The sequence below is a fragment of the Protomyctophum parallelum genome (assembly GCF_964188405.1).
Source record: "Protomyctophum parallelum genome assembly, chromosome: 11".
Classification (NCBI taxonomy): Eukaryota; Metazoa; Chordata; class Actinopteri; order Myctophiformes; family Myctophidae; genus Protomyctophum; species Protomyctophum parallelum.
In genome coordinates, this window is record NC_139707.1 from 32,730,733 (window position 1) to 32,757,369 (window position 26,637).

The following is a 26,637-nucleotide window of genomic DNA, read 5'->3' on the forward strand; positions in this document are numbered from 1 at the left end:
AATATCATATACATACTACACACTGAATGAAAGCCCTGAATGTCTACTTTTAGGAGGAAAACAAATACACATGGTCCCATGTATAGTTTGTCAGTAATTGGCTATTGAATGCAGCTTGCGCCCACCAGAGAGGATTTCAGAAAATGCATGGACCAGAAGAACTATTATTCACAAAATAAGGCCTATAGCGAAATGTACATACTATATACCGTATGAAACAGAAGACTCTCTGCTTTCATAAGAAAAATACTTCTACTGTAATAATAATGAAAATCACACCCCTGTGAAGTGAGCAGTGCAATGTTGCGCAACATTGCGCAACATTGCTCATCGCTGATCGTGCTTCTTGCCCAAACAAACAAAGTGAAGACGCGATGGCGATACACACAACGGATAGCGATGGCTGGTGAAGACTGAAGACGTAGCCAGGCAGTTAGTTGATCATGGCGTGTGCCGTGTGCGTGTTGAAAACGTTATGAAATGGCGATCGTTGAAGATTATTCTTGGTTTATATACTGGCAGAGGGCAAATCGACACGACTGCGTTATATCTTTTTCCGAGAATGAGTGAGCGGTGCAAGGCGATCGCAAGGCGCAGTGGGGCCTGGGGGGGGGAACTCAAACTGCCAAAGCGATCAAGAGACTCCCCCCACAAAGCTTCCTCGGGAGAAACCATGTAGAAACAGGAGGGGAGGGGGAATCGAGTGTATTCACAGACACTAGAGTATGGGTAACTCCATTTTAGATGCCCTGACATCTGCGTTGGTCTATGCCGTTGCCGTGCAGACCCATACGTGTAATGGAGGCATTGGAGGAGGGAGCGTCTTCGCCACAGACAGACCTCTTTTCAGGAGGGAGGGGCTTTTTACTCCCGGATCACATATTGGAGCTTCCTGGAGACGAAAGCTGTTATTTTCTTCGGTGTCCTGGAGCATAGGACGTTGATGTACAGTAAGCAATAAAAAAACGTATAAAACGTATACGGCGTTCGATATTAATAAAGCGTATGGATACGTTTCCAGCATTTTTTGTGTTAATGGCAATGGGGGTACAACAGTCAATGAAACTGATATTTAATTAAAGAGCACTTAATTAAACTAATCAAATTATTTGATTATGACAAAACATTTGATTTAAAAAAAAAAAAAAAAAAAATTATGGGGAGTGGGGGGTGGGTAAATTAGCTTTTTAATGGAGCAAAAGGAGATATTTTTGCACACGCTTCAGGATTATTGTAGAATTGTAGAAGTAATCAATAGAATAAACTACATGTTCCATAGTTGCGGCCCTAGATTTGAAGGAATGAGTCATGACTCAGAGTATGTAGAACGAGCAGGACCCCCTACAGTCCACAAGTTATCTACTTGCAAATCCTTATGTAGAGTGAGTCACTAATCAGTTATCTTTGTTCTTTCTTTTTTTCTTGGGCGTGGAGAGGTTTTTGCTTGTTTGTTCAAAGACAATAGAACAGGCCTGGATTCATTATCAGGGTACAAAAAAAAATCCCCAAAATCTCCCGCAACCTGTTCCTGAGCCCTTTCAAACTGACGCCATGACTGGCTCTGGTCGTCACGGCATCAGGATCGAGTTTCGCTTTTCTAAACGGCCGCAGATTTTTTTATTGAAAAAAAGATGCGCTTCAAGAAGAGATTACAGTAGTTGTGTAGCAGACAGCGTTCCTGGATACAGACAACAAAGAAAACAATAGGGACGTGTGTGAATGAATTGTATAGTAGCACAGTTAGTTAGTTAGTTGACAACCTACTTTCCTGTCTTTGTCCCACATTCTTTATACTGTAATATATCACAGTTTAAATTAAATTGAATGAAACTAAATCCTGATCAAATCAATGTGTGATCATTTATCCTGAGAACATGTAACTCAAGCACTTTCTCAGAGCCCATAATGTGCCCATGCTCATTGCTTATTGACTGTTATTGTGACTGATAGTGTCAGGATCGGGGAGGAAGTGACTCCACAGTCCACACACACATGCACACACATATACCTATACCCATGCACACCCGCCTACACACAGAGAAACATGCAGGCATGAACGCACACACTCACGCACAAAAGCAGTGTTGTGCTGAAAGGTGGAGATGTGAGTGTGACAGCTTCTGCAGCTTCAGCTTAGCAGCGACGGCATTCAGAAGTTGTAATAAACCAGTGGCATTTAGGACGTGTCACTTTGAACACATCTGATTTGATACAGCACCACTTCAGTTTTGACAGGAGATGCTCACTGACAACAACCCATGAAGTGTTTTTTTTTTTGTTTTTTTTGTATTATATCTGTGCATTTATATTTAACAACAAAAAAAGCTAGTGATAAAACTGCCAGAGTTTGGTGTATAAGTTGAATACAATGAGTGATGACTAACTTCCTGTGTGACTGTTTAGGTGACAGGCCTTTCCAGTGTAACCAGTGCGGGGTCTCCTTCACTCAGAAAGGCAACCTGCTCAGACACGTCAAGCTGCACACGGGAGAGAAACCCTTCAAGTGTCCCTTCTGTAACTACGCCTGTCGGAGGCGTGATGCTCTGACCGGACACCTGCGCACGCATGCAGGTCAGGCGCTTTGTTTCTTTTATTGAGTAGAAAAGGACTTTTAAAAAGCAACAGAAGCCGCTTACATGAATTAAAATTCAACAACTGTAAACTACCTAAAAGGGCTTGGACTCTGATGAAGATAACTGTTAGTCTGTCCGTTTGCACTTACACCCGAGCAGTTCCAGTGCTTTCTGTCTCAGCTTTTATTTTCTCTCATTTCTTCTCATCTCCTCTCCTTCCTCCTTCTCTGGCCATGTATACCATGATGACATATTAAAACTTATGCCATATCACAATATACAAATTCTAGACGATATGTATAGTATTATATTGTGTGATACTGATATAATTACATTTCAGTACCAGCCCTACTTTGCAGTGTTTACCACCTGCCACACATATCATGAAATTACTTTTCGAGGTGGAAGGGGGGGGGGGGGGGGAGGACTACACAGTCTCTTCTGCTATTGCTTTATCTGACATACCATCATTCAAGCCTGTGGGTAAACAATTTAAGGTTCTTCTTAAATGACACTGAAGTTAGCTCAAAGATGTTCCATGTGCAGTAGCAACATTTCAGCATTTTACTGCACAGCAAAAGAGTGGTGATTATTTATTTATTAATTTTTAACAAAACAATTGTTTTATTCATTAGTGTGGTTGCTATAGGCAACAAACTATTGTTCTCTGCCCGAGAATGTTTTGCCAGCAAAGTGAACCTGCATTTTGTTCATTTTTGCACAACAGAAACGTGAAGCTTGTGGTCATGCTTCACAAACTGTGTATCAGCTGTGTATCAGCTTCAGTTTTACAATGTTCCAGGTCCGATTTTTTCTGCTCGTTTTTGTTTTGTTTCGTATGGGTTCTCTCTCCTGATCGGGATCCTGATCTGAAAATGTATTCATTTCTGTTACCTGGAGAGACCGGGAGACTGAGCAGATTCTTTCCAAAAGTTGGAAAGAAAGTGGATAGGTCTGTCTGTGGGTTTTATACACATTTAAACAAAAACACGTTAACAACAGCTTGTGACTAAAGTCAAGAAGTACATTGATTGGATACATTTGGACGTATTGGAACACAGGTTATTTTCCATTTCGTGACAAGACAACAGTTTCGGACAGCGCCGATACATAGAGATGTATGTATCAACGTCTCCATTAATAGGTCACTCTAGAATGATCTGGGTCTGTGTGACCTATGTGCCTGCTTATGTCAGAGGCAGCAGCGGCAGCCACAGTCACCACAAGTGCCTATAGCGCCATCGCCTACAGTTAGATAGACACAGCACCAGGTCTTCTCTGTTTCAGTTGTGGTTTGTCACCAAGGAAGGACACGTTTCTCGGTTGCCTCGGCTCGCACTTCTTATGGAGGAAACTCTGTGTCTATTGAGAGATGCATGGAGCTCTTTAACTGTAACCCACTTTCCAGTCGAGAGGGGTGGTGGTGTGTCGGGGGGGGGGGGGGGGGGGGGGGGGGGGTAGTGTACGCCTGTGTAGTGCCTTTGTGAACAGACCCTCGTCTCAGTTCGTGGCGGGGGTTGCCTTCCCCAGGGTTGCTCAGATGCAGACATTATTTTGTTTTGTTTGTATGCCTACATTGCCTACTGAATATATGTTTGTAAGCATATTTATCTCTATGTCGCTGTTCTGAGGGTACACAAATAATCTCAATCCTTTATAGGAACTCAGCCTCATCTCTCTGTCTCTCTCTCTCATATATATACAGTATATATATATATATATACAGTCAGGTCCGGAAATATTTGGACAGTGACACAATTTTCATAATTTTGGCCCTGTACGGTACCACAATGGATTTGAAATGAAACACTCGAGATGCAATTGAAGTGCAGAATTCCAGCTTTAATTTGAGGGTATTTACAACAAAATTGAAAGAAGGGTTTAGGAATTGCAACAATTTTCAAACATAATCCCCTCATTTTAAAGGACCTTAAGTAATTGGACAAATGAATATAATCATAAACAAAATGTTCATTCTTAATACTTTGTTGAAAAGCCTTTGCAGGCGATGACTGCCTGAAGTCTAGAACCCATGGACATCACCAAACGCTGGGTTTCCTCCTTTTTGATGCTTTCCCAGGCCTTGACTGCAGCTGTCTTCAGTTGTTGTTTGTTTGCAGGTCTTTCTGCCTTAAGTTTTCTCTTAAGCAAGTGGAATGCATTCTCGATCGGATTCAGATCAGGTGATTGACTCGGCCATTGTAGAATTTTCCATTTCTTTGCCTTGTAAAACTGCTGGGAAGCTTTCGCAGTATGTTTTGGGTCATTGTCCATCTGTATGGTGAAGCGCCGTCCAATCAACTTTGCTGAATTTGGCTGAATCTGAGCAGACAGAATGTTCCTATAGACTTCAAAATTCATGAGGCTGCTTCCGTCTGCTGTCACATCATCAATAAACACTAGTGACCCAGTGCCATTGGAAGCCATGCATGCCCATGCCATCACATTGCCTCCACCATGTTTTACAGATGATGTGGTGTGCTTCGGATCATGAGCCGTTCCAAGCCTTCTCCATACTTTTCTCTTCCCATCATTCTGGAACAGCATTCTTTGGACAGATGAAACTAAGATCAACCTGTACCAGAATGATGGGAAGAGAAAAGTATGGAGAAGGCTTGGAACGGCTCATGATCCGAAGCACACATCTGTAAAACATGGTGGAGGCAATGTGATGGCATGGGCATGCATGGCTTCCAATGGCACTGGGTCACTAGTGTTTATTGATGATGTGACAGCAGACGGAAGCAGCCTCATGAATTCTGAAGTCTATAGGAACATTCTGTCTGCTCAGATTCAGCCAAATTCAGCAAAGTTGATTGGACGGCGCTTCACCATACAGATGGACAATGACCCAAAACATACTGCGAAAGCTTCCCAGCAGTTTTACAAGGCAAAGAAATGGAAAATTCTACAATGGCCGAGTCAATCACCTGATCTGAATCCGATCGAGAATGCATTCCACTTGCTTAAGAGAAAACTTAAGGCAGAAAGACCTGCAAACAAACAACAACTGAAGACAGCTGCAGTCAAGGCCTGGGAAAGCATCAAAAAGGAGGAAACCCAGCGTTTGGTGATGTCCATGGGTTCTAGACTTCAGGCAGTCATCGCCTGCAAAGGCTTTTCAACAAAGTATTAAGAATGAACATTTTGTTTATGATTATATTCATTTGTCCAATTACTTAAGGTCCTTTAAAATGAGGGGATTATGTTTGAAAATTGTTGCAATTCCTAAACCCTTCTTTCAATTTTGTTGTAAATACCCTCAAATTAAAGCTGGAATTCTGCACTTCAATTGCATCTCGAGTGTTTCATTTCAAATCCATTGTGGTACCGTACAGGGCCAAAATTATGAAAATTGTGTCACTGTCCAAATATTTCCGGACCTGACTGTATATATATATTATATATATATATATATATATATATATATATATATATATGTGTGTGTCTGTGTGTGTGTGTGTGTGTGCCGTCTTCCATGAGTGATCATGACCTTTCTTTTTCTCGCTCGTTTTCACTTCCTATTCTTTATCGTGCTGAATTCATTCATCCGACCTCTCCCATGCACCTTTTCATCAGTGAAAGTGTAACTGCTAACTCCCTCAGATAAGGCAGGTGGTCTGATCCAGGGGAAGTACAGAACAGAATGTGAAGAATGTGTATGCGGCGGTGGTGGTGTGGAGGGAGCTGGCTACGTAAAATGACCTCTTCCCTTTGTCTTCCTGCATGGCACTGCCTTGGCAGAAGTTGGCACTGAGCGGGTCTGGCTCCCTGCCATCGAAACAGGTGTAAGCACAGAGAGACGAGGGAAGCAAAGCATGGAAAGAGAGGTTAGGCGTGGAAACGGATGATAAGAGCAAAGAGAAGCGGCGGCAGGATGACGATGTGCTTGAATGCAGTGACGATCACACAGTAAAATGAATTTAACTTTGATTCTCAGTGTTAAACTAACACACTGAAAGGCTTCTTCACGGACACAAGAGCACAACTTGGTCAATCGGGAATCATTTTGTTTGTTTTGTCTTTCTCTACATGATTACAACATGTACAGTATCATTACATACTGCAAGATCTTCAATCTCGTAGTATCAGTTAATGTGAATAAAACCCTGACGTGTAAATCCAGATTTTTATACTCAGAGCTGTGCAGTGTACACATAAATCACTTAGCGGTTCCTTGCGATGGAAAGGTTTGCTCTTTGTGTAAGGCAGAGGACATACACCAAGTTCCCGTTTTCAAGCAGCCAAGTGCATTTTGAGTGCAGAGTTTAGGTTATTTGCATGATTAAGAATAGCTCCAAAGTGGGATTCTGAAAGGTCTTTCCAGGTCAGATCTGCAGCCGGTCATGCGTGGGTGGGTGGTGTTGTTGTGCGAGTACTCGTGTCTGTCTCTGCATGTCATGTCTGTGTGTGCGCGTGTGTGCGTGCGTGTATATGTTAAGTGTTTTTGTGCCAGTGTGAGTGTATGACTAATAATGGTGAGTGAGGGAGTAAGTAAAAAGGATTGTGTAAAGAAACAAAGTCATGGCATTTTATTTTGGGTTGTGCACATCCAGTCCCTCGCTGGCACGCACTGCATGTTGTGTAAATCAGGCTTCAGTGTTCAGATTGAGACACATCTTTAGAGATCTGATCTTAATTGCATTTCAAACCACTTATTATTACTATACTACACCATTGTCACCACTGTCTGAGAGTCTCCACACTCAGTTGCTGAAGTTGTGATCGATTGCAAATGCTATTGAAATGCCGTTCAAGGACGTGGACTTGTGTGTGTGAATGGATACATGACGGCCCAGACTGACGTGGTCCACGTGCCTGGATGATATCACCGTTTCCTTCTTCCCACCTAACCCCTGGAGTGAGGCAACTGGAGTGGAAAAGGGTGCTATGAATCATCATGCCCCACCTCCATAGATGTTTGACACTGGAGTCAGTGTCCTATGCGGCGCTATGCCACCATGGGATGCTTGTGTAGCGGAGCCCGGGAGCCCCTGCTAAGATAGGCCAGCTTATGCTGCGTGGCACAGCTGTAGGGGTGAGGAGTACAGTATGTTCCAGTGACCAAAGCACTGAAAGAAAGGTAGACTGTGTGTGAGTGTGCACATAGGCGCAGGTGTGTCTGAGTCTGTCTGTCTGACTGAGTCTGTCTGTCTGTCTGTCTGTCTGTCTGTCTGTCTGTCTGTCTGTCTGTCTGTCTTACTATACTTGTGATTGCCAAACTGCCCCCAGGAGTATTGAGTAGATTTTCATTATATTGTCACCTTTCAGAGATATAGGGTTAAAAAAGAAAAAATTCCACCCTAAAATGTTGACGTCTTCACATTTATAGTAAAATTGAAAGTATTTATAGTGTGTGTGTGTGTGTGTGTGTGTGTGTGTGTGTGTGTGTGTGTGTGTGTGTGTGTGTGTGTGTGTGTGTGCGCGTGCGTGCGTGCATGTGTGCATCACCCACACGTCTCTCACCCACACGTCTCACTCTGCCAGACTGTGGAATCCTATAGTAGTGGAACATCCATGATCACAGAGGCTTTCGCTCAGTTCTTTTGTAGTATTGCGAGTCTCCTCACAATGTTTACAACTATGTACACCCTGTGAAAAGCGTGGCGGTGTTTCATCACCACCTCCCCGAGGATGCCGTTTGTTCGTTCTGCCTGTCTGTGCTGTGCCATGGCTGTATTTCATTAATAGTCGCCCCTTTGATGTCTTCTCGCTTTTAGTTGGCAAACCGCACAAGTGCAACTACTGTGGCAGGAGCTACAAGCAGCGCACGTCGTTGGAGGAACACAAAGAGCGCTGCCATAGTTACCTGCAGAGTGTTGGCATGGATCCAGCAGCCAACACAGGCCCATACTCAGGTAGGCGTCTCTGCTAAGAAACGCATGCAACAAATGGTCGTGTTTTTAACGGGAAATGCATTAGGACACGTGTTGCAAGGGAGGAGTTGGAAGCACCTTCAGAGTGAAACTCTTCTGTGGTGCTAAACCCCCACAAAACAACCATTTATCCCTCTATTCTTAGTAAAACGGACACGAGTTATAGCTGTACTTAAGTTGGAGCACATTTTTCCATCTCTAAAACAAACGTTTTCAGCCAAAACAAAAGGTAACAATGTGAGCTTGTAGATTGGCTAATTTTGACTAATGTTCGTCTCAGAAATGGGATGCTGGGGTTCAAGTGGTTAAAAAGACTCAACATCCAAAGGAGCACTAACCAACTTAAATAAATAAATAATATGTTAAATGATTAGAATACCTCAATTACGCACATTGCCAAAGTGTAGCCTAGAACAAGGTGTTTTGAGCATCTACATGTCAAAACACACGCACGCACGCACGCGCGCACACGCACACGCACACGCACACACACACACACACACACACACACACACACACACACACACACACACACACACACACACACACACACACACACACACACACACACACACACACCTTTCTGAGAGTTTGATAGTGTGAGTGTGTGATATATAAACACATATTTAGAACAGTTACTCATATATTAGAAGTGAATTAAATTACAGGTCAATTAATATACTACTAATGTCGGCTGGGGAACATCTGCAATTGATGTATATAAGTAAATAAACGTGCTTTTACCCCGCTACCTCAGGCGAGGGTCCTAAAGAGCCACGGCCCCTGGCAGAATCCAGTGCTATGGCCACCTACGATCGGCCACCCGTCATTGAGCGCCTGCAGAGCGTTGGCAAGAGGAAGAGTACCACCCCGCAAAAGTTTGTAGGTGAGTGAACAACAGCTAGGGGTACAACAGTTAATTGCCCGGGGTTATTTAATCCATTAAATTATAGCGCCCAGTCGATTTATAAACACGGAGCACTTTTACCAACGGACCGGATGTTGTTCCGGATGTGGCTGTAGCAGCTAGATGTAGCCAAACCACTCTAGAGGCGATCGACAAGTGTCCTTGAGCAAGACACTGAAGCCCTAATTGCTCCTGATGTGCTGGTTGATGCCTTGCATGGTTTCCGCCGCCATCGGTGTATGAATGTGTGTGTGAATGGGTGAATGTAATGCACAATCTATGTAAAGCGCCATAAATGCACCATTTACCATTTACCTCATTCTGCGCTGTGGCTCCCCTGCCAACAGGATGCACAGGGTATTTTATTTTGGTCCAAATGGATAAGTGCGTAGGCAAACAAGTGCACATCAACAACATTAAAAAAAGAAGCCCGCACACGGCCAACCTGAAAGGTACAAGTTTATTCAAGAAGAAGCGATGCCTGAAGAAGGTCATCGCTTTTTTGTGAATACTTGTTGCTCCTGTATACCGTGCAGGTTTGGCACCATCATGTTGAAACCTGCCACTATCGTGTTGAAACCTCATATTATGTCCAAAACTTTCCACAATTCAAAAATGTTTTGCAAAAATAGCAGATTGACAGATACTTTCATGTGACACTGTAATATGTTCAAGTAGGGCATTAGTAGTACTAGTAGTCAGGGAATATTATCTGGGAATACATTTCTTAAGAATGTTCTTCACCAATGTTTTTGTAATGGTGTCTACTAACATATCCCACATTGGTTTATATTCAACCACCCTAGGGGAATTTTTGACAGCTGCTGAAAGTTGGGGTACCATCAACAGCCAATATATGGCAAAATGTTCTAAATTCCATTATGCTTTAAATAGCATGTGACATATCAAACTATATGATAAACTTTCATCATTCTGAATCCATTCCAAGCATTAGTTTTGTACTAAAAACATTCCTTGGGCTCCACTTGCCCTAATGTGCCCAAATGTGCTGACCTCATCACATTTGTGATGACAGCTATGGCCTTTTAAAGCCATAGCTGTGTTTTTCGTGCAAAACGAATGCTTGGACTGGATTCAGAATCATGAAAACCCACTAGTTTGACCCCTAGTTTGGCCATAGACCCCCTAGTTTGGCCATAGCCACTTGCCCAAATATGCCCAAATGTGCTGACTTCATCACATTTGTGATGACGGCTATGGCCATTTTTAGCCCAAGGAGTGTTTTTCGTGCCAATTAGACAGTGGATAAAACAAATACATCACTTGTTGCAAACACACATTTAAACATAGCACTGTTGATGTGAACTTCACCCGCAGCCTCTGACCCTCTGTACCTTACATATTGAGCTTGGCTTGCTGTTGTCAGCAAGGATTAGTTAGTTTTTTCCAGTGGATTAAAAAAATAATAATAATACGTTTAATTTACACCTTGAGTCTTATCACTATCAGGCGCATTGTCTATTATAAAAAAGGGAAGATACTGAGCAAGCAACCAGAGCGGATGACAGAGGCGGGGAAATGTTTCTCACTCTGTGGTTAGGTACACCTGTAGCTTTGCCATTGCGCTTATCGAGACTCGGAGAAAGCAGCACACCGCATCCCTGTTCAGTAGGGGTTAAACACCAAACAGTGCATACGGATGGATGGGGATTTCCACCTTATTAGACACAAACACAAAGCAGACCAAATATAAATGTGAAAAACAAGCGTATTTTTTTTTTTAAACAACAGTAACCTATAGCTCTGTTTTGAATCGCACTGTTTTGAGTCATAGTCTTAAGTAGTATAAACAAAATTATCTGATAATAAAAAAATAAAAATCTCGAGTCTAGAGTACACTGAAGCCTTATTTATACTTTGCATTATGACGGTTTCAATTGTTGAAAATAGCAGATCTACAAGCTCACAATGCGCTGTGATGTGCTGATTTCAACGATATCCGAATACACTAATACAATATGATCACTTGCCAATGCAAAACAGTGCTGGACAGTCCTAACAGTCGTATTTGGGAAACGAATTGGATTTGGCTGCAGTCTTAACAAAGCCTAAGCGCTCCTCTGTTCCGTGCAGGTGAGAAGATGGTGCGCTACACCTACCCCGAGATCAACTACGAGATGGGGCTGAAGTATGAGAAGGAGGCGGAGCTGATGCAGGCCCACATGATGGACCAGGCAATCAACAACGCCATCACCTACTTGGGGTCAGAAAACCTCCGGCCTCTGGTCCCACACCCGGGTCACCCTCTCTCCATGGCCGAGGTGGTGCCCATGGTCAACCCCCTGTTCCACCACGTCCTCCCCCTGGGACACCGCATGGAGCGCCCCGGAAACCACCACGCACTGCCGCTTCCGCCTCCCCCGCGGCAGCCCTCCCTTCCCCCGCTGCTCCCCGATTTCCCCGGCAACCGCCCCACCTCCAACGGGCCCGACGCACTAGCCAAGCACGGGAAGCACCAGCCCCACGCGATCCTAGACGAGTCCCCCAACAACAGCGGACCGGACTCTGCGGATTCGGCCAGGAGCAGCCCACGGGAGAGGCATGGTGGCTACCACGGCAACCACCTACCTCCTGGTCATCCCAGGTCGCGAGTCAGTCCGGCCATGGCCTACTCAGGTGACCGGGCGGCCGAAGCGGCGCTCAGTGGCGGTGGGAGGTTGGGGATGGCGCCGGAGGTTATCCGGACGGCCAGGGAGAGGCCCCCGAACAAGGACGGGCTGCGTGTGTTCGGGCGAGAGGGCGGCGAGCTGCGGGCTTTTCAGTGCGAGCATTGTCGCGTCCTCTTCCTGGACCATGTCATGTACACCATCCACATGGGTTGCCACGGATACAGGGACCCCCTGGAGTGCAACATCTGTGGGCACCGCAGTAAGGACCGCTACGAGTTCTCCTCTCACATAGTCCGTGGCGAGCACACCTTCCACTGAGAAAGGATGTGCAGGACGAGAACGGAGGGAGGGAGGGAGGGAGGGAGGGAGGAGAGAGACCGGGGGGAGAATATTCTCAGACAACCAGGTGGACAAGGATAAATGGTGGGAACACCAGAGGACATGTGTAGCACAATCACTGACTCCATTTTAAGCTACTTGTTATGATTCTGAACAAATATTATGAAGGTATGGGCCAAAGACACATTTTCTACATCTTTAAATAGGACATTTTGAAGGAGGAAGATAAAATTACATCACGTTGTCTGTAATTTATCTTCTTACAACTGAGCAGCTATCAGACTAGTCATTCATTAAACCTCTCTTCTTCACCACTGCACTTGTCCCTCGGCTATGCTTCTGAGGGCTGCTAGGTTACATAGTTTTGCACTTGAATGTAAAGCCATGAAATGAACAAATCCAAGTAGTATCTGTTCCTATGAAGGAGGGAATCAAGATGGTTGCATTTAATGCCAATGTTATGAATACAATTGAAAACAGTCACGTATAGCTGCCGATTCCTCCTTAGACGCCCTATTGCACTGAACCAAATTTAATTTAACTTTAGACCAGGTAATACTTTAAAGATTGAAGTAGAAGTAACACACATTGCAGAGACCCTCAATTAATTGAATAGTTGTTTTGATACTGTGGATTGAATTGACTTGCTTTAGATTTTTTTTCTTTTTTTTTGTGTGTGTGTGTGTGTGTTTTCTTTTTACCTTGCTGAAACCGAGTAACGGCTTTGAAGGAATCCGACCCGGTTGTATAGTGGCACAATGTAACCGTCTCTCTGTCGCAGCCCGATACTTACACCATTATTATTTTGTGTAGTGAAAGGTGAGGACCCAGGGTACAATTGGTAAAAAAAGAAATTACACTGCATAAACAACAGAGGAATGTCTTGATATTTATTTGACTTGTCCCTTGAGACAAGTCTGGGTGAGCCTTGGGATTTCATGAAAAGCACACATTATTATTGCAATATATACTTTATTATTATAATAATAATATAACTATACACAAATAGGTATATATTACTGTATCAGTACTTTCTTCTTGTGCGTACTCATTTCCCATTACAGAGGCAAATGCTATACCCTATAATATTTTAACCACTTTCAACCTGGTGTGTCCCTAAAATTATTATTCTTTTGAATGGTTTCATTTTATTTTCACAAATAGCAACAATAGCTTATCTACAAGTTCACATGCAGTGTGATGCAGTGTGAGCTTGCAGATGAAGACATTTTCGCCATGAATACAGGTGTGCCTTGAGATTTCGACATGCCCATTGGTGTGGCTTGGGCACAACATGTTTGAAAATCACTGGACCTCGGTGTACAGCTGGTGCTGTTCACTCTGCACACTCCCCAACCCTTTCCCCGCCACACATGCACACGTACACTAATGTCTACCACATTGAAGTATGACCTTTTAGATGGGGACAATTGTTGGAGTGAGAGCAAGAACGAGAGGGGGAGAGAGAGAGAGAGAGAGAGAGAGAGAGAGAGGAGAGTGATAGCTGAACTGCTACTGTTAAAGGGATATTTCACTTTAAAAAAATGTACAAAATTTTATCGTCTACTCAGGCTTATGTGAACACCCCAGACAGTTTTTAAGATGCTTGATTAGTAATTAGATATTTGATATTCATTTTTGCTGCCCCGACCCCTTCCTATTCAAACCCATTATATCGTCAAACTCCATTTCAACCATGATAGATTCATCGAAAACACCCAACTTTTTTTCTGTTGACTTCTAATCCAGCGCCGCTCACAAAATCCAAAAAAAATATTAAAAATAATTTAAAACAGTAAATGAAAAACCACGACCCCTCACATATTAGAAGGACATTATCAGTCAACAGAAAATAGGTCGGGTGTTTTCGATTAATCTATCATGGTTAAAATGGAGTTTGAGGTTATTATGGGATTGTATTGGAAGGGGTCGGGGCAGCTAACATGAATATCAAATATCTAAATACTGAATCAAGCAACTTAAAAACTGTCTGGGTTGTTCACATAAGCCTGAGTAGATGATAAAAAGTTTTTTTTTTAAGTGAAATATCCCTTTAACTCTCAAGCCTCTCTGAAGCACTGTCTGCCATGGAGGCTTTAGAAAGAGTAGAGTTTGTCGAGCAAAATGTTTTTTTCATTAAAGCATACATTAGGGCTTAATACATTCCACAAAGAACAGGTTCCTGGGTATACTAAAATAACAACCTTCACCGGTCTCGTCTAGTCTTGGATGACTCATTTGTTTTAATACAGACACACACAGCTCGTTGATGGCTACTATTATTTTCTCCGATTTGAAAAGGATATGGCTTTTTTTTTTTACATTTTGCCCATGCACTTTTTATCCATGCACTGACAATAATATAGACTTGGAGCAGCGATATAAAGCATAGGATCACAATAGGTGTTCTGAGACAGAAGTTACTGTGATGCTATACGTTTAGGTACCCAATCCTACATTTTACTCCTGCATGAAATCAATTGAAGTAGATTATACTATGTAGCTTATACTCTGTATCATTATAGATAGTTTACTGCAAAATGTTTGATGCGGTTGGCATTTTTGTACCTAGCCTAAATGCTGTGGAATTCTGTTCCTTTGTGAAGCCTTTATGATCAAAATGGCAGCTTTTTTTTCTTTCTGTTTTTTTGTTTTGTTTACATGTTGCTTCTCTTTTGTGAGATTGCCGTCGAGCCTGTGTAAAAGCTTTACCGACACTGGAGTTTGTAAATGCCTTGCAGCAGTAATACAGAGCTACAGTATACATTCCTTTGATGCATTACTCTTGTAAATACGGTATTATATCAATGACTTTTAATTGTCTAATCTTTTTTTACATAGGCAGCCTAATGCCTGATTTACAGTTGTGTGCAGCTGTCGCACACCAAAAATAGCAAAGCTGTAAACTCACAATGCATTGTAGAGTTATGTTGGGCTTTTTAGGAATTCAGACAAATGATTAAGGAGTCCTCAGTCCTCATCGTATGATATGGATATGATACTTGAAAGGGGGGACAAATATCATTACTGTTGCTCCAGGTTCCTGTGGAGGTGGGCATTTTTTATATACATTTTGAAAAAAGAAGTGTGTTGGATGACTATTTTTCTGCTTACTTGTAAATATCAATAGGTTTTTGTGAAATATGTGTTGTTTTTTAAGTATAAGAAACGTGCTAACCAACAAAGATGTAAAAGAGTGGGTACAGGTCTATTGTATTTTTTATATAAATAATATATGAATGATGTATCTTTTGGCACTGAATATTGAAATTAATCCTATTCATGTAAACGATTGTATGATGGGAGTGGTCTCAGGTATCTGCATAGCCCATGTATTTTTATGTCCTAATACAGTATATGAGATTTATTTATGAAGCAAACTGCAATGTAACTGAATCTCAGCAGTGATTTGTAATTGCTTTAAGGGACCAACGTCGAATGTGGCGATATAAGTCAGGCCCTGTTTTCCCTGACATTTAAAATGAAGATACTCTGCTGTGAGAAGAATGCAATGTACGTACATGTTTAAAGGCATGGGCTTGTCTCTATTAAAGCATTGATTCTACTGCTTTGGCTGTCAAGTGCAAACTGTTACAAACAAACTACGGTAGCGATCACAACATGCAAGCTGCTTCTTACTTGCGTTAAGAACAAGATGTGGAATGAAAATACAATGTAAGAGGCACACTAATAAATCATGAAAAGTCTAGAGTTGATTATTGCGACTTTTGTCACGTCACTGTCCAAATATGGAGCTAGGTGAAATAACGAAGGCTTGCCTTTCACCTTGAGTATGGAGACAATCTATAGCTGATGCCCCCATGCCAAAGCGCCAGTGCTCGCCCAGCAGTCTGCCGTCAACGAAGCCGATGCGTGTCAATTATCTTCCCCAGGCGTCTTAATGGTATATTGTAGCCATGTATAAACAAAAGACGTAGCATATGTTCTTTCTAGTTAGTGCGCGCATGCGCACACAAAAATTCAAAGGCGGTTGAGGGTGGTAGAAAACGTGAGCCTCAACCACCCTAAACGGGATCTTTTCAACTACAGACAAGTCCCGTTGTTTACCTGCCCATCCGTTTATAGTTTGTTCCCTTCTCTCTGTCTAGAATCTAGATCATATCTCCATTTGACACATGAATTGTTACCTTCGTAACCTTGATTATCTGATATTATACTTTGTCGTATGACTTGCAGGGAAAACAGCTGATCTTTTGACATGCCCAGCATTGGGATGCCAGGGTTAAATTGATCAAGATATTTTTAATCCACATTTCAAGCCCATCAATGTGCCCATCATAAAAAGTATAGGCCTATAAGAAATGCATTGACATCATCAATGAAGAAAATTGAAGAAATAGAGAAAAGGTTGTACAGAGGACAGATATCTTTCTGGAATATGTCGTCCTTTCCTCCTAACACACAGGTGGTGTACAGTGTTCCTTAATTGCAATCTATAAATTATGAATACTTTCAAAACCCATGGCCGACCCAGTGAATTACCAGACTCTGAGCATTACCAAACTATTGTGCTTTTTCAACCATCATTTCAGAGTTCTCAAGTGATAATTTCCAAGATGCTTTTTCTTTTTTTTCAAACAGAAAGGAAACGTTCACTTGTTTTAAGGTACATCAAACTATGATATTATACTGATAAATTATCTTACAAGTGCAATCCAATGAACTGGATTCAGTGAGTTCTCAGACAGTACACACCAGCCATTATGTGGACGTTATCTTAGCGGTCACATTACGCATGCTGTGCATCCAGAGACATGATGTGCTGTGGTGTTTTCTCCTGGGAGAGAAGACCACATCACCCCCACACTGCTGGGTGCAAGACTTCCTCTGTTAAGTTCTTCTCCACTGCAAAAACTAAACAAGTGATTATTACTTGCATTCTGAATTTTTGGGGTTCATTCAAAATATTCAAATGTCAGATTGGCAGATAATTTTGCTAGTATAAATATTTTTCAACAATATAACTTCTTTCAAGACAGTTACTTGACAATGTACTATTATTTAAGATTACATTATTATTATGATCTTTAAACAATTTACTATTATTTAAGATTATTTATTTCTTGAATCAGTCACATTCTATAATGATGAAGTGAGTCTTAAAACCAGTAGAATTATCCACCAATGCATGCAGATACTTCTATTACAATTACTTGACTTAAAAGAAGCCAGAAAAGTTGGAATGCTCAGTGGCCTTGTGGTTAGAGTGTCCACCCTGAGACTGGGAGGTTGGGGTTCAATCCCCGGCCGGGTCATACGAAAGACTCTAAAAATGGGACCCAGTGCCTCCCTGCTTGACACTCAGCATCAAGGGTTGGTTTGGGGGTAAGTCCCTGCGACATACTAGCGTCATGTCCAGGGGGTGTACTTGTACATCAAGCTGCCTCACGCTACAGAAACAGGAGATGGGCCTCATGGCTCGGCAAGGCTACTTACTTATGCTGCTAGCTTGACATTTTTGCAGGATCTGTAGTTATTCTATAGATCCTGTGATGATAAGATCTGAGTGGATTTACTTGGTAACTACAGCCACAGTCACACATGCACACTTTACAGCAGCACTGTGGTCAGTTGAAACATTACTAATTACTAATTACTCAGTGTAAATTGGGAATGCAGGCCCATAGCGTGACATAACTTAAATAACATAACATACTTAATTAAATATGCCAGTGTAAAATGATCTCCTCTCCTTGGATTGTGTTTTGTTGGGTTTATGATTCATGGTATACTTCCTGATTCCATGCTCTCTGTTTTATTAGTCCCAGTTATAAAGGACAAGGCTGGTAAAGTTAGTAGCGTTGACAATTACAGACCTATAGCTTTAGCCAGTATACTGTCTAAAGTATTGGAAAGGATTCTGTTGGACAAGATAAACGAGTACATTGACTCGACAGACAATCAGTTTGGATTCAAACCCAAGCATGGCACTGATCTTTGTATATATGCTTTGAAGGAAATTGTAAACAAATATAGAGGGAAAAACTCAACAGTCCTTATGTATTGTATTGATCGTATTAATCATAGAAAGCTTTTTATTAAACTAAGCCCAAGAGGGGTGCCTAGTTAGGATCTTGGCCTATTGGTATGCCAACCAGACCATGAGAGTCAAGTGATGATCTGTCGAAACAGTTGAATGCTTGTAACACTGGTTGTATGCTGGGTAATGATCTTGTCAATCATTTGATGTATGCAGATGATTTAGTCATTCTGAGCCCGAGTAGCGCTGGACTACAAAAGCTGCTCGACATATGGTATGGCATAAGTAAGTAAGTATGGCATTGAAAATGATATCAAGTATAATGCCAGTATGAGTGTTATTTGTAGAACAAAACATTTCCTGATTTTAGACTATCTTTTAACACTCTCGGTGTCTGTAGTAAAGTCAAATATCTTGGACATTTCATTACAGAACAGTTGATGCCATAGGATGTATGCACAGGCGAACACCCTCGCACGCAAGTTCAGTATGTGTTCAGAAGCAGTTAAGATGACTCTATTTGAAGCTTACTGTACACCACTCTACACTGCCCACTTGTGGTCAAGCTACAAAAAAGTATTCAGAAACTTCAAGTAGTGTATAATGATGCCATGAGAATTTTACTCAAAAAGCCTAGATGGTGCAGTGCAAGTGAAATGTTTGTGGCTGCAAGAGTCAATACTTTTCAAGCTGTTCTCCGGAACTTAATGCATAGATTCATGTGTCGCTTGGATGAGTCTGTGAATAGCATCAACGTCAGTATAAATATTAAATAACCCTGTCCAAAGCTGCACTAGATACTCCTCTAGCCTTAGAAGACATTGGCTTAAAAGCCTTTATTTATAACTGTTACAAATGCCTGTCTAACATATACATATGGACTGTTTTTTATTGGATGTATATTGTATTTTGTATGTTTTCTATGGACCCTGAGTCTGCAATAAAGGCATTCATTCATTCATCCATTCATAACATTGTATATTAAAGATTCAAGATAAATGGTATTCACTGGCGGTCACACTAGCTATAGTAATTATCTTCTGAATATTTTTTGTTGCCATTCTATCTATGTAGAACTGGAAGCTTAACAAATTGTCATACTTTTGTCTAAACTTAAGTTAGGACAGGCGGCCAAGCAAGTTCTCTGGGTTTCAAAGTGCCAGTACAGGGAGCAGCTCCAGATATTTTGAGCCTAATGTGGATCGGTGGCGTGGTTGGTTGTGCAATCAGTGACTCCCATTCCAGTTTTTCCTGCCAGGTGATGGAGGATGTTTGGACTGGTCTTTTAAATCATCGCATTCTTTCTCACACCACGCGCAAATGTGCACACACACACACACACACACACACAGACCCCTGCCCACACACACAGGCTCACATACGATCCTTTTTCCTCATATATGCACATTTTTGCTTCTGTATGTAGAAAGTGCAGCGCCGCATGTGACTCTGTGGTGTGCTTTGTAACCTATGGAAACAAAAGTGCCATGAGGAAGACTTGGTGTCATTGTGCAAAGGCTTCTGGGTAATGTGGGGCTGGTTTGTGGTCGGGGCGCTCAAAGAGCTTCGTGTGGGGAGGAAGTAGGAACTGTGGGGGAACTTCCACCTTCCTTCCTCTGATTACCCGCGTTATGTAGCCATCTTGGGGAGGGGGGGGGGGGGGGGGGGGGGGGGGGGGGGGGGGCGCTTTGGGGGAAGGTAAAGCCAAGAAAGCAGCACCTCACTTTTAACCACATGAACGATAGTTTCCCTATTCTAGGGGAGAACATTTGGCAAAAATAGAAGAATAGAAGGGGCTGCAGAAATTGCAGCAGCACATTTGGACAGAGTGAGCGAAGATGATAACACACACGACACACCCAACAGAGGAAAAGCGAAACGTGATTGAAACGAGAGACAGACATGCTTGGTTAAGCAGCGCACATATGCTGTTCAGATTACTTTAACTGTAAAATCCTATTAGGAAGCAGGACAGTGATTTGTTAACATTAGGGTGGAGCAGTGGCATAGTGGGGGATACAGGCCCTGATGGTTTGATGTACTGTAAATGGATACACATCTGCCATGACATGAACTGAAATCAGGAAATGATGTGAATGCAAAACCTTTTTAGGTTGCAAAGTGAAAAAAAATAAGGATCACAGAATACAGACAGACAGACAGACAGACAGACAGACAGACGAGCTCGCACAACAAGAGATCTGCATCTGTTTGGGTACACGACAAACGGTCACTTCCAAACTTTACCAAGACTAAATCTTGATAAAGTGATCTTTCTATTTCAAAATTATGACTGTGTGTGTTTGGCAACTTGTAACAGAGCAGAATAAATATACACTGTACAGCTATTCTGTCAAAGTAAAACATAATCCATGCAAGCATGCAGGCATCACTGGACTCATTACTGAAACGAAAACAAAACAATCAGTCCTACAGAAAGATAGCATGAAATAAAATTTCACATCTGGTGCCAACTATTGCAGCAACAAAAGATTATTCACAAAGCTTCTGTTGTGTCACGACCTTGAGTATTTGTGCTGTAGGTGTAATATTGACATAATACAGTCCATCCACACAAGACCCCAAAACACACACTTTTGGGGAGTGTGGAAGAGAGGCGAATACGAGTTATTAGTTATTAGAGTAGTTATGTAGTATTAGTATCCATCCATCCATCTTCAACCGCTTATCAAAAAAGCAGAACTGAATCAGTTGTAATTGGAGCAGTTGTAAGCTGCTCTGTTTCCAGTTCTGACTCAAACTGCAGCTGATCAACAGGGCAGGGGTACTTTGCTCAACGCAGAAACCACATAATGCACGCGCTGAGTTTCCCTTTGTCGACTGCTGGAAACACTACACAGGGGGATGAGAGAGAGAGAGAGAGAGAGAGAGAGAGAGAGAGAGAGAGAGAGAGAGAGAGAAGAAACATTCTGTTTTTGTTTGATTGCTGAAGGAATCGCACTCTAACCTTTGTGCTTTGTGGTTACAGATTCTGGGGTCAAGAGAGCAGAGTATATATAGGATGGAAAGACTGAAACACTGTTTTCCGAAACTGCAACACTGAGGCAACCTGGGGCCCATTGTCTGGGTGCCGTGGTGGTTTTGTCTGTTTGTTTTTCTCAACTGATTCTTGTAGCTAGGGGTCACCTCTTAAGAATTGAGCATTTTTTGTTATTAACCCCTGAAGCCACTGCAAGATATTTGCTCTGATAATGCTGTCCGGAGACGTTTTTTCATGGGCTTTGATCGCCAAGGTTTTGCTCGCTGTGTGTGAAAGGCTCTGTGAGAACATCCGGTGGCGATAAAAGCGATCACCGATGCCTTCCCGAGCGTATCTGAATATCTAGCAGGTTTGATATGGCTCTTATCGTCGACTGGACATCATACAGTATGAACTGGGTTGCAACTGCACCCCAAGAAGGTCTGCGAGCACAGGAAAGCTGTGCTCACTGACTGACTGACTGACTGACTGACTGACTGACTGACTGTCTGTCTGTCTGTATGTCTGTCTGTTTGTTGATAGATTAGATGGATATTATTCCTTGGGTAAATCCTGGTGTCATATTGGTTTCATACTGTATAATCTACGCAGCAGCCAAATGTTATTATGGAACCATTTGGACCACGTGCGCTGCACGGCGCTGTGTGTGCACGTGCACACATACTGAGAGAGAGAGAGAATTATTTAAAGGGACACTTCACCCTTTTTGCAAAAAGATATATGTTAACTAGAAAAAGTGCCCTTCTGGGCACAGGTCTCCACCAGGATAGGAATGTAGGACATTGCAGCTTGCCTTCATCTGGTGGTTGGATAAAAGGGCAACAAAAGTAAACTAGGGAGTTGGCATACAAAGTTATCCACAGATCCGTGCAGTTAGAGGTAAAAACACTTTTCGGCCAGTTATAGCGCCACCTTGAGGCTGAGTTGAAATTGTTCATGTGGCATTTCGTCCTCGGCCTAGTGGGAATGTGGGTGCACAATTTCACGGAAATCACGCGATGTGTTCATGATTTGCAGCATTTTGTTTGAAACTGAGCACTCCTGTGAACTTTGGAAGCCAATCTTAACCAATCAGGATGGAGTCTGAGAAATCTGAAAGACCGGTTTCATTGAATGGCTCTAGAGAGACTGTGTACCAATTTGCGTGATGTTTGGACAAAATCTGTAGGTGTACTGTGCAAAAACTTGTTTTGCACAAAGCGGCCTTCTGGTGGCGCTATAACAGGCCGTTCTGGAAAGTTTGGGGCAGAGGTTCATCGTTGGCATCCAGGGAGTGTGTGTGCAAAATTTGGCATCGACCGGGTTAACGGTGGCCGAGATTAGCTGCTCACGGACACACGGACGGACACACACACGGACGGACACACACACGGACGGACGGACGGAGTGCAAAACATACTCTCCCTAACGGTGGCCGAGATTAGCTGCTCACGGACACACGGACGGACACACACACGGACGGACACACATAGTCCAGTACCTGCCTGTGGACCCTATCGCAATTTGGTGTTTTTGGAATTTCTCACTTGAACTGAGTCAATGGGTCCCTAGACATGAAAAATCAACGAGGTGCTCGTCCGCCATAGTGCCACGAATGGCGCAATGGCCACATCAAAAATGGCCACCATCGGCTATGATGAAAATCCAACCTTTTTGTTTTTTTGTGTTTAAGCACATGTAAAACATTCATTTTGACTAATTGTGGTGTGTGGAATTCATTTCTGATATTGTTTTGATGATTTGGGGTGATTTTGACCTTGAAAGGTCATAGTCAAGGTCATTTTGCTATTCTACAGACCTTGGCCATAACTTGTCCATTTTTAGGAGTAAGAACAGGAACAATAAGTCTATTTCAACTAAATCTAACTCTTAAAATTAATTTCTGATATTGTTTTGACCATTAGGGATCATCCTGTCATTGAATTATTGATGTTAATGTCATTTTTTAATAATTTGATTATGATTCTTTAGTCGCTTTTATTATATATTTTCATGATTTGTTTTCTTTACATAAACAAAATACATGGGCATAAGAAAAACAACAACAGCACCATATGTGCTGTGTGAATAAGCCCATTGTACAAAAGACTCTGTCCATGGCCCAAATGAGCCAATTCATTGCTATGGCAACCCCATAGTGGAGGATATTAAGTCAATATATCATAAGAATCGTTCACTTGATGGTACAAGCACCAAATTTGGTACACAAGTGCTTCAGAACCTACTCTCTCAGAAATGTACAATGTCCACTTGAAAAAACTAAATGGCCACCATTTTTCAAGATGGCCGCCAAATGAAAAGGGCCTTTTGTGGCGGTTCTGGACAACCGTGGGTCCGACCAACTCGAGACCGGGCACTGCACTCCCTGTGGGTGTGTGGAACGTGTATGTCGAATTTGAAGTGGGGCGAACGGTTCTCGAGTTACGTGGATTACAGACGTACAGACACACAGAATTTGTGCAATTAGCAGATCTAGTCAGGTTCACTATGTCACCTAATATAATTTCGTTCAAAAATTGTGGAGATTAGCAAGACAATACATGTTTTTAATGTTCAGAACATGGGGAATCCAAAAATCGATGTTTGCATTTGCACAGACGCCTGCATGGCCCCCATATTGGGCATTCAAAATGGCCACCATAAAATATATAATTTGCGCTATCTTGGCTTCTAGACAACATAGAAAGTTAATTAAATATGCTAATCCTATGTTTTCTGGGTCAAGGAATCCAATAAAGACCTAAAGGATTGTGCACAGGAACTTGCAGTGGCGCCCCCTAGAGGATGGCCAGGGAAATTCAGGTTCACTGTGTTAAACAATATACGTTGATATAACATTTTAGTAGATTAGCAAAACTATACATTTTTGAAATCTTCAGAGCATGGGGAATCCAAAATCTATGTTTGCATTTGCATAGATACCTGAAAGGGTGTCTAGAGAACTATCTTGGCTTCTAGACAACCCAGAAACTTAATTAAATATGTCTGGGTCAAGCAATGTAATAGAGACCAAATAATAGTGGTCAGGATCTTGCAGTGCAGCCCCCAAAGGGGTTGTCAGGGAAATAATCAAATCATGCTTCTAGATATGTCATATTAGGTACTATTCATTTACATATGTTTTACTTGTCTTGTTTCTCCACCATGTGATTATTGTTAATTTGTGTCACCTGTGTCCTTTTTTGCCCCAGCCTGGAAGCCTATCCCTGTGTTGATTGTCATTGAGTTCACCTGTGTCTACTTTTTTTCCCAGTGTATATAAGCCTGTCTGTTTCCTTGAATGTTTTTTGGATCATCTGTTTGTGTGACCTTTTTGCCATTGTATTCATCTTAAAAAGTAAGTACTGCAGAATAAACACTTGTTTTTTGCACTCTAACATTTTCCTCTTGCCTTTGGGATGAACTCATAAATCTTCTGACAGTTATCTAACTACTGTTAGTTATTGTATCTTTCTAGAATAATTTTCAAATCACTTTATGAACTTAGTTTGCCATAGCATCTGTCTAGCTAACATGATTAGTCACTGTGTTGATAATACATAACTGAATTATTGATATTAAATTATGGCTTTTGGTTTTTGGTGTGCCACCCCAAGATATTCAGTGACCTTCTGTGGGTACCACTGTCCTATGTATAATATACGGTGGATGTTATTCTGTACTTTCAGGGCATAACTCATGATGGCTGAAAGCCCTGATCACAACAACTCCAAGCCTGTTGACTGGAAACTATGCACTATGCACTGTGATGTGGCAGAGTCTTTTTGACCCACTCAAACATGGCTATTACCAAAATAGCCATGGTGAGATACTCCCTACCACTACAAAGGTTCCACCTGCACCACAGGCCATTGTAGAGTTGGTCAGATGTCAGTGCAAAACCCATTGCACAACCCAGAGATGTTCATGCAGGAGACACAACTTGGCTTGCACAGAACTTTGTTTGTGTGGTGAATGCGAAAACGACGCAGACTGCAATGTGGAAAATGACACTCCGGACAGTGATGAAGAGCTGTAAAATAATATTCCTGAATGATAGATGTAGATATTGTATATAGTTTAATCTTATAACTTGTCGATAATCTCTTTGCATTTTAATGTGTAATATCATGTACATGCCTGCTGCTAATGTAGAAATATAAAGACTATGTTTTCAATTTACATTTGCTTTCTTGCTTTTCTATAACCCTGAGATATAAATTGAGGTCTGTTTTGAACTCCTTGACCTGGAAAAGCTATCTAATTAAGGTTCTAGGTTGTCTAGAATCCAAGACAGCACAAATTAGGCTATATATTTTATGGTGTCCATAAAACAACCAATATGGCGGCCATGCATGTATGTGCAAATGCAAACGAGGATTTTTGGATTCCCCATGCTCTGAAGATACCAAAAATGTAAACGAAAGTATATTGTTTAACATAGTAAACCTGAATTTCTCTGTCCATCCTCTAGGGGGCGCTACTGCAAGTTCCTGTGCACAATCCTTTAGGTGTCCTTGACCCAGAAAACATAGGATTTAATTCACTTTCTATGTTGTCTAGAAGCCAAGATAGCATATATTTTATGGTGGCCATTTTGAACGTCCAATATGGCGGCCATGCAGGTGTCTGTGCAAATGCAAACATCAATTTTTGGATTCCCCATGTTCTGAACATTAAGAAAATGTATTGTTTTGCTAATCTCCACAAATTTTGAACAAAAACACATAGTGAACCTGACTAATCATTGGAACGGTTGTTCGCTTGGTGATACAAGCGTGACATTTGCCGTGAACATTCCTTTGGTCAACTCTTTAACTTTTTAAACCGAGCCATCCAAAAATCCAATATGGCGGTGATATTTCAAGATGGCCACCAAAATTAGACTGGTTTTGCATTTCTGCATATACTGTATACCGTACTGTACCATACCGTACCGTACCTTACTGTATGGTATCATACTGTACAATACTGTACTGTACTGTACTGTACTGTACTGCATGGTACCATACTGTACCTTACTGTATGGTATCATACTGTACCTTACTGTACTGTACGGCATCATACTGTACTGTACCATACTTTATGGTATCATACTGTACCATGCCGTACCGCACGTTACTGTACCGTACTGTACTTTACCATACTGTACTGTAACATACTGTAGTGTACTGTACAGTACCGTGTGTGTGTGTGTGTGTGTGTGTGTGTGTGTGTGTGTGTGTGTGTGTGCACGCACAGGGAAAAGGGGAGGACCCCTTTTGGTTTTGTTTTCTGCATCTTCCTCTGTGACCTGCCACCTTCATGTCATCTCTCACAGCATCCTTAAAC

At 42.0% G+C, this 26,637-nt stretch overlaps 1 protein-coding gene across 1 annotated transcript in view; it reads left to right on the plus strand.

The window, feature by feature from the left end:
* Positions 1 to 13,840, plus strand: part of ikzf2 (IKAROS family zinc finger 2) — a 29,043-nt gene extending 15,203 nt beyond the window's left edge. Inside the window, exons 5-8 of the mRNA XM_083776411.1 lie at positions 2,404 to 2,571; positions 8,294 to 8,431; positions 9,207 to 9,335; positions 11,451 to 13,840. Coding sequence (XP_083632537.1) covers positions 2,404 to 2,571; positions 8,294 to 8,431; positions 9,207 to 9,335; positions 11,451 to 12,304 — 1,289 coding nt within the window. The 3' untranslated portion in view covers positions 12,305 to 13,840. The remainder of the gene's footprint in view (positions 1 to 2,403; positions 2,572 to 8,293; positions 8,432 to 9,206; positions 9,336 to 11,450) is intronic.
* The last annotated feature ends 12,797 nt before the right edge of the window (positions 13,841 to 26,637 follow it).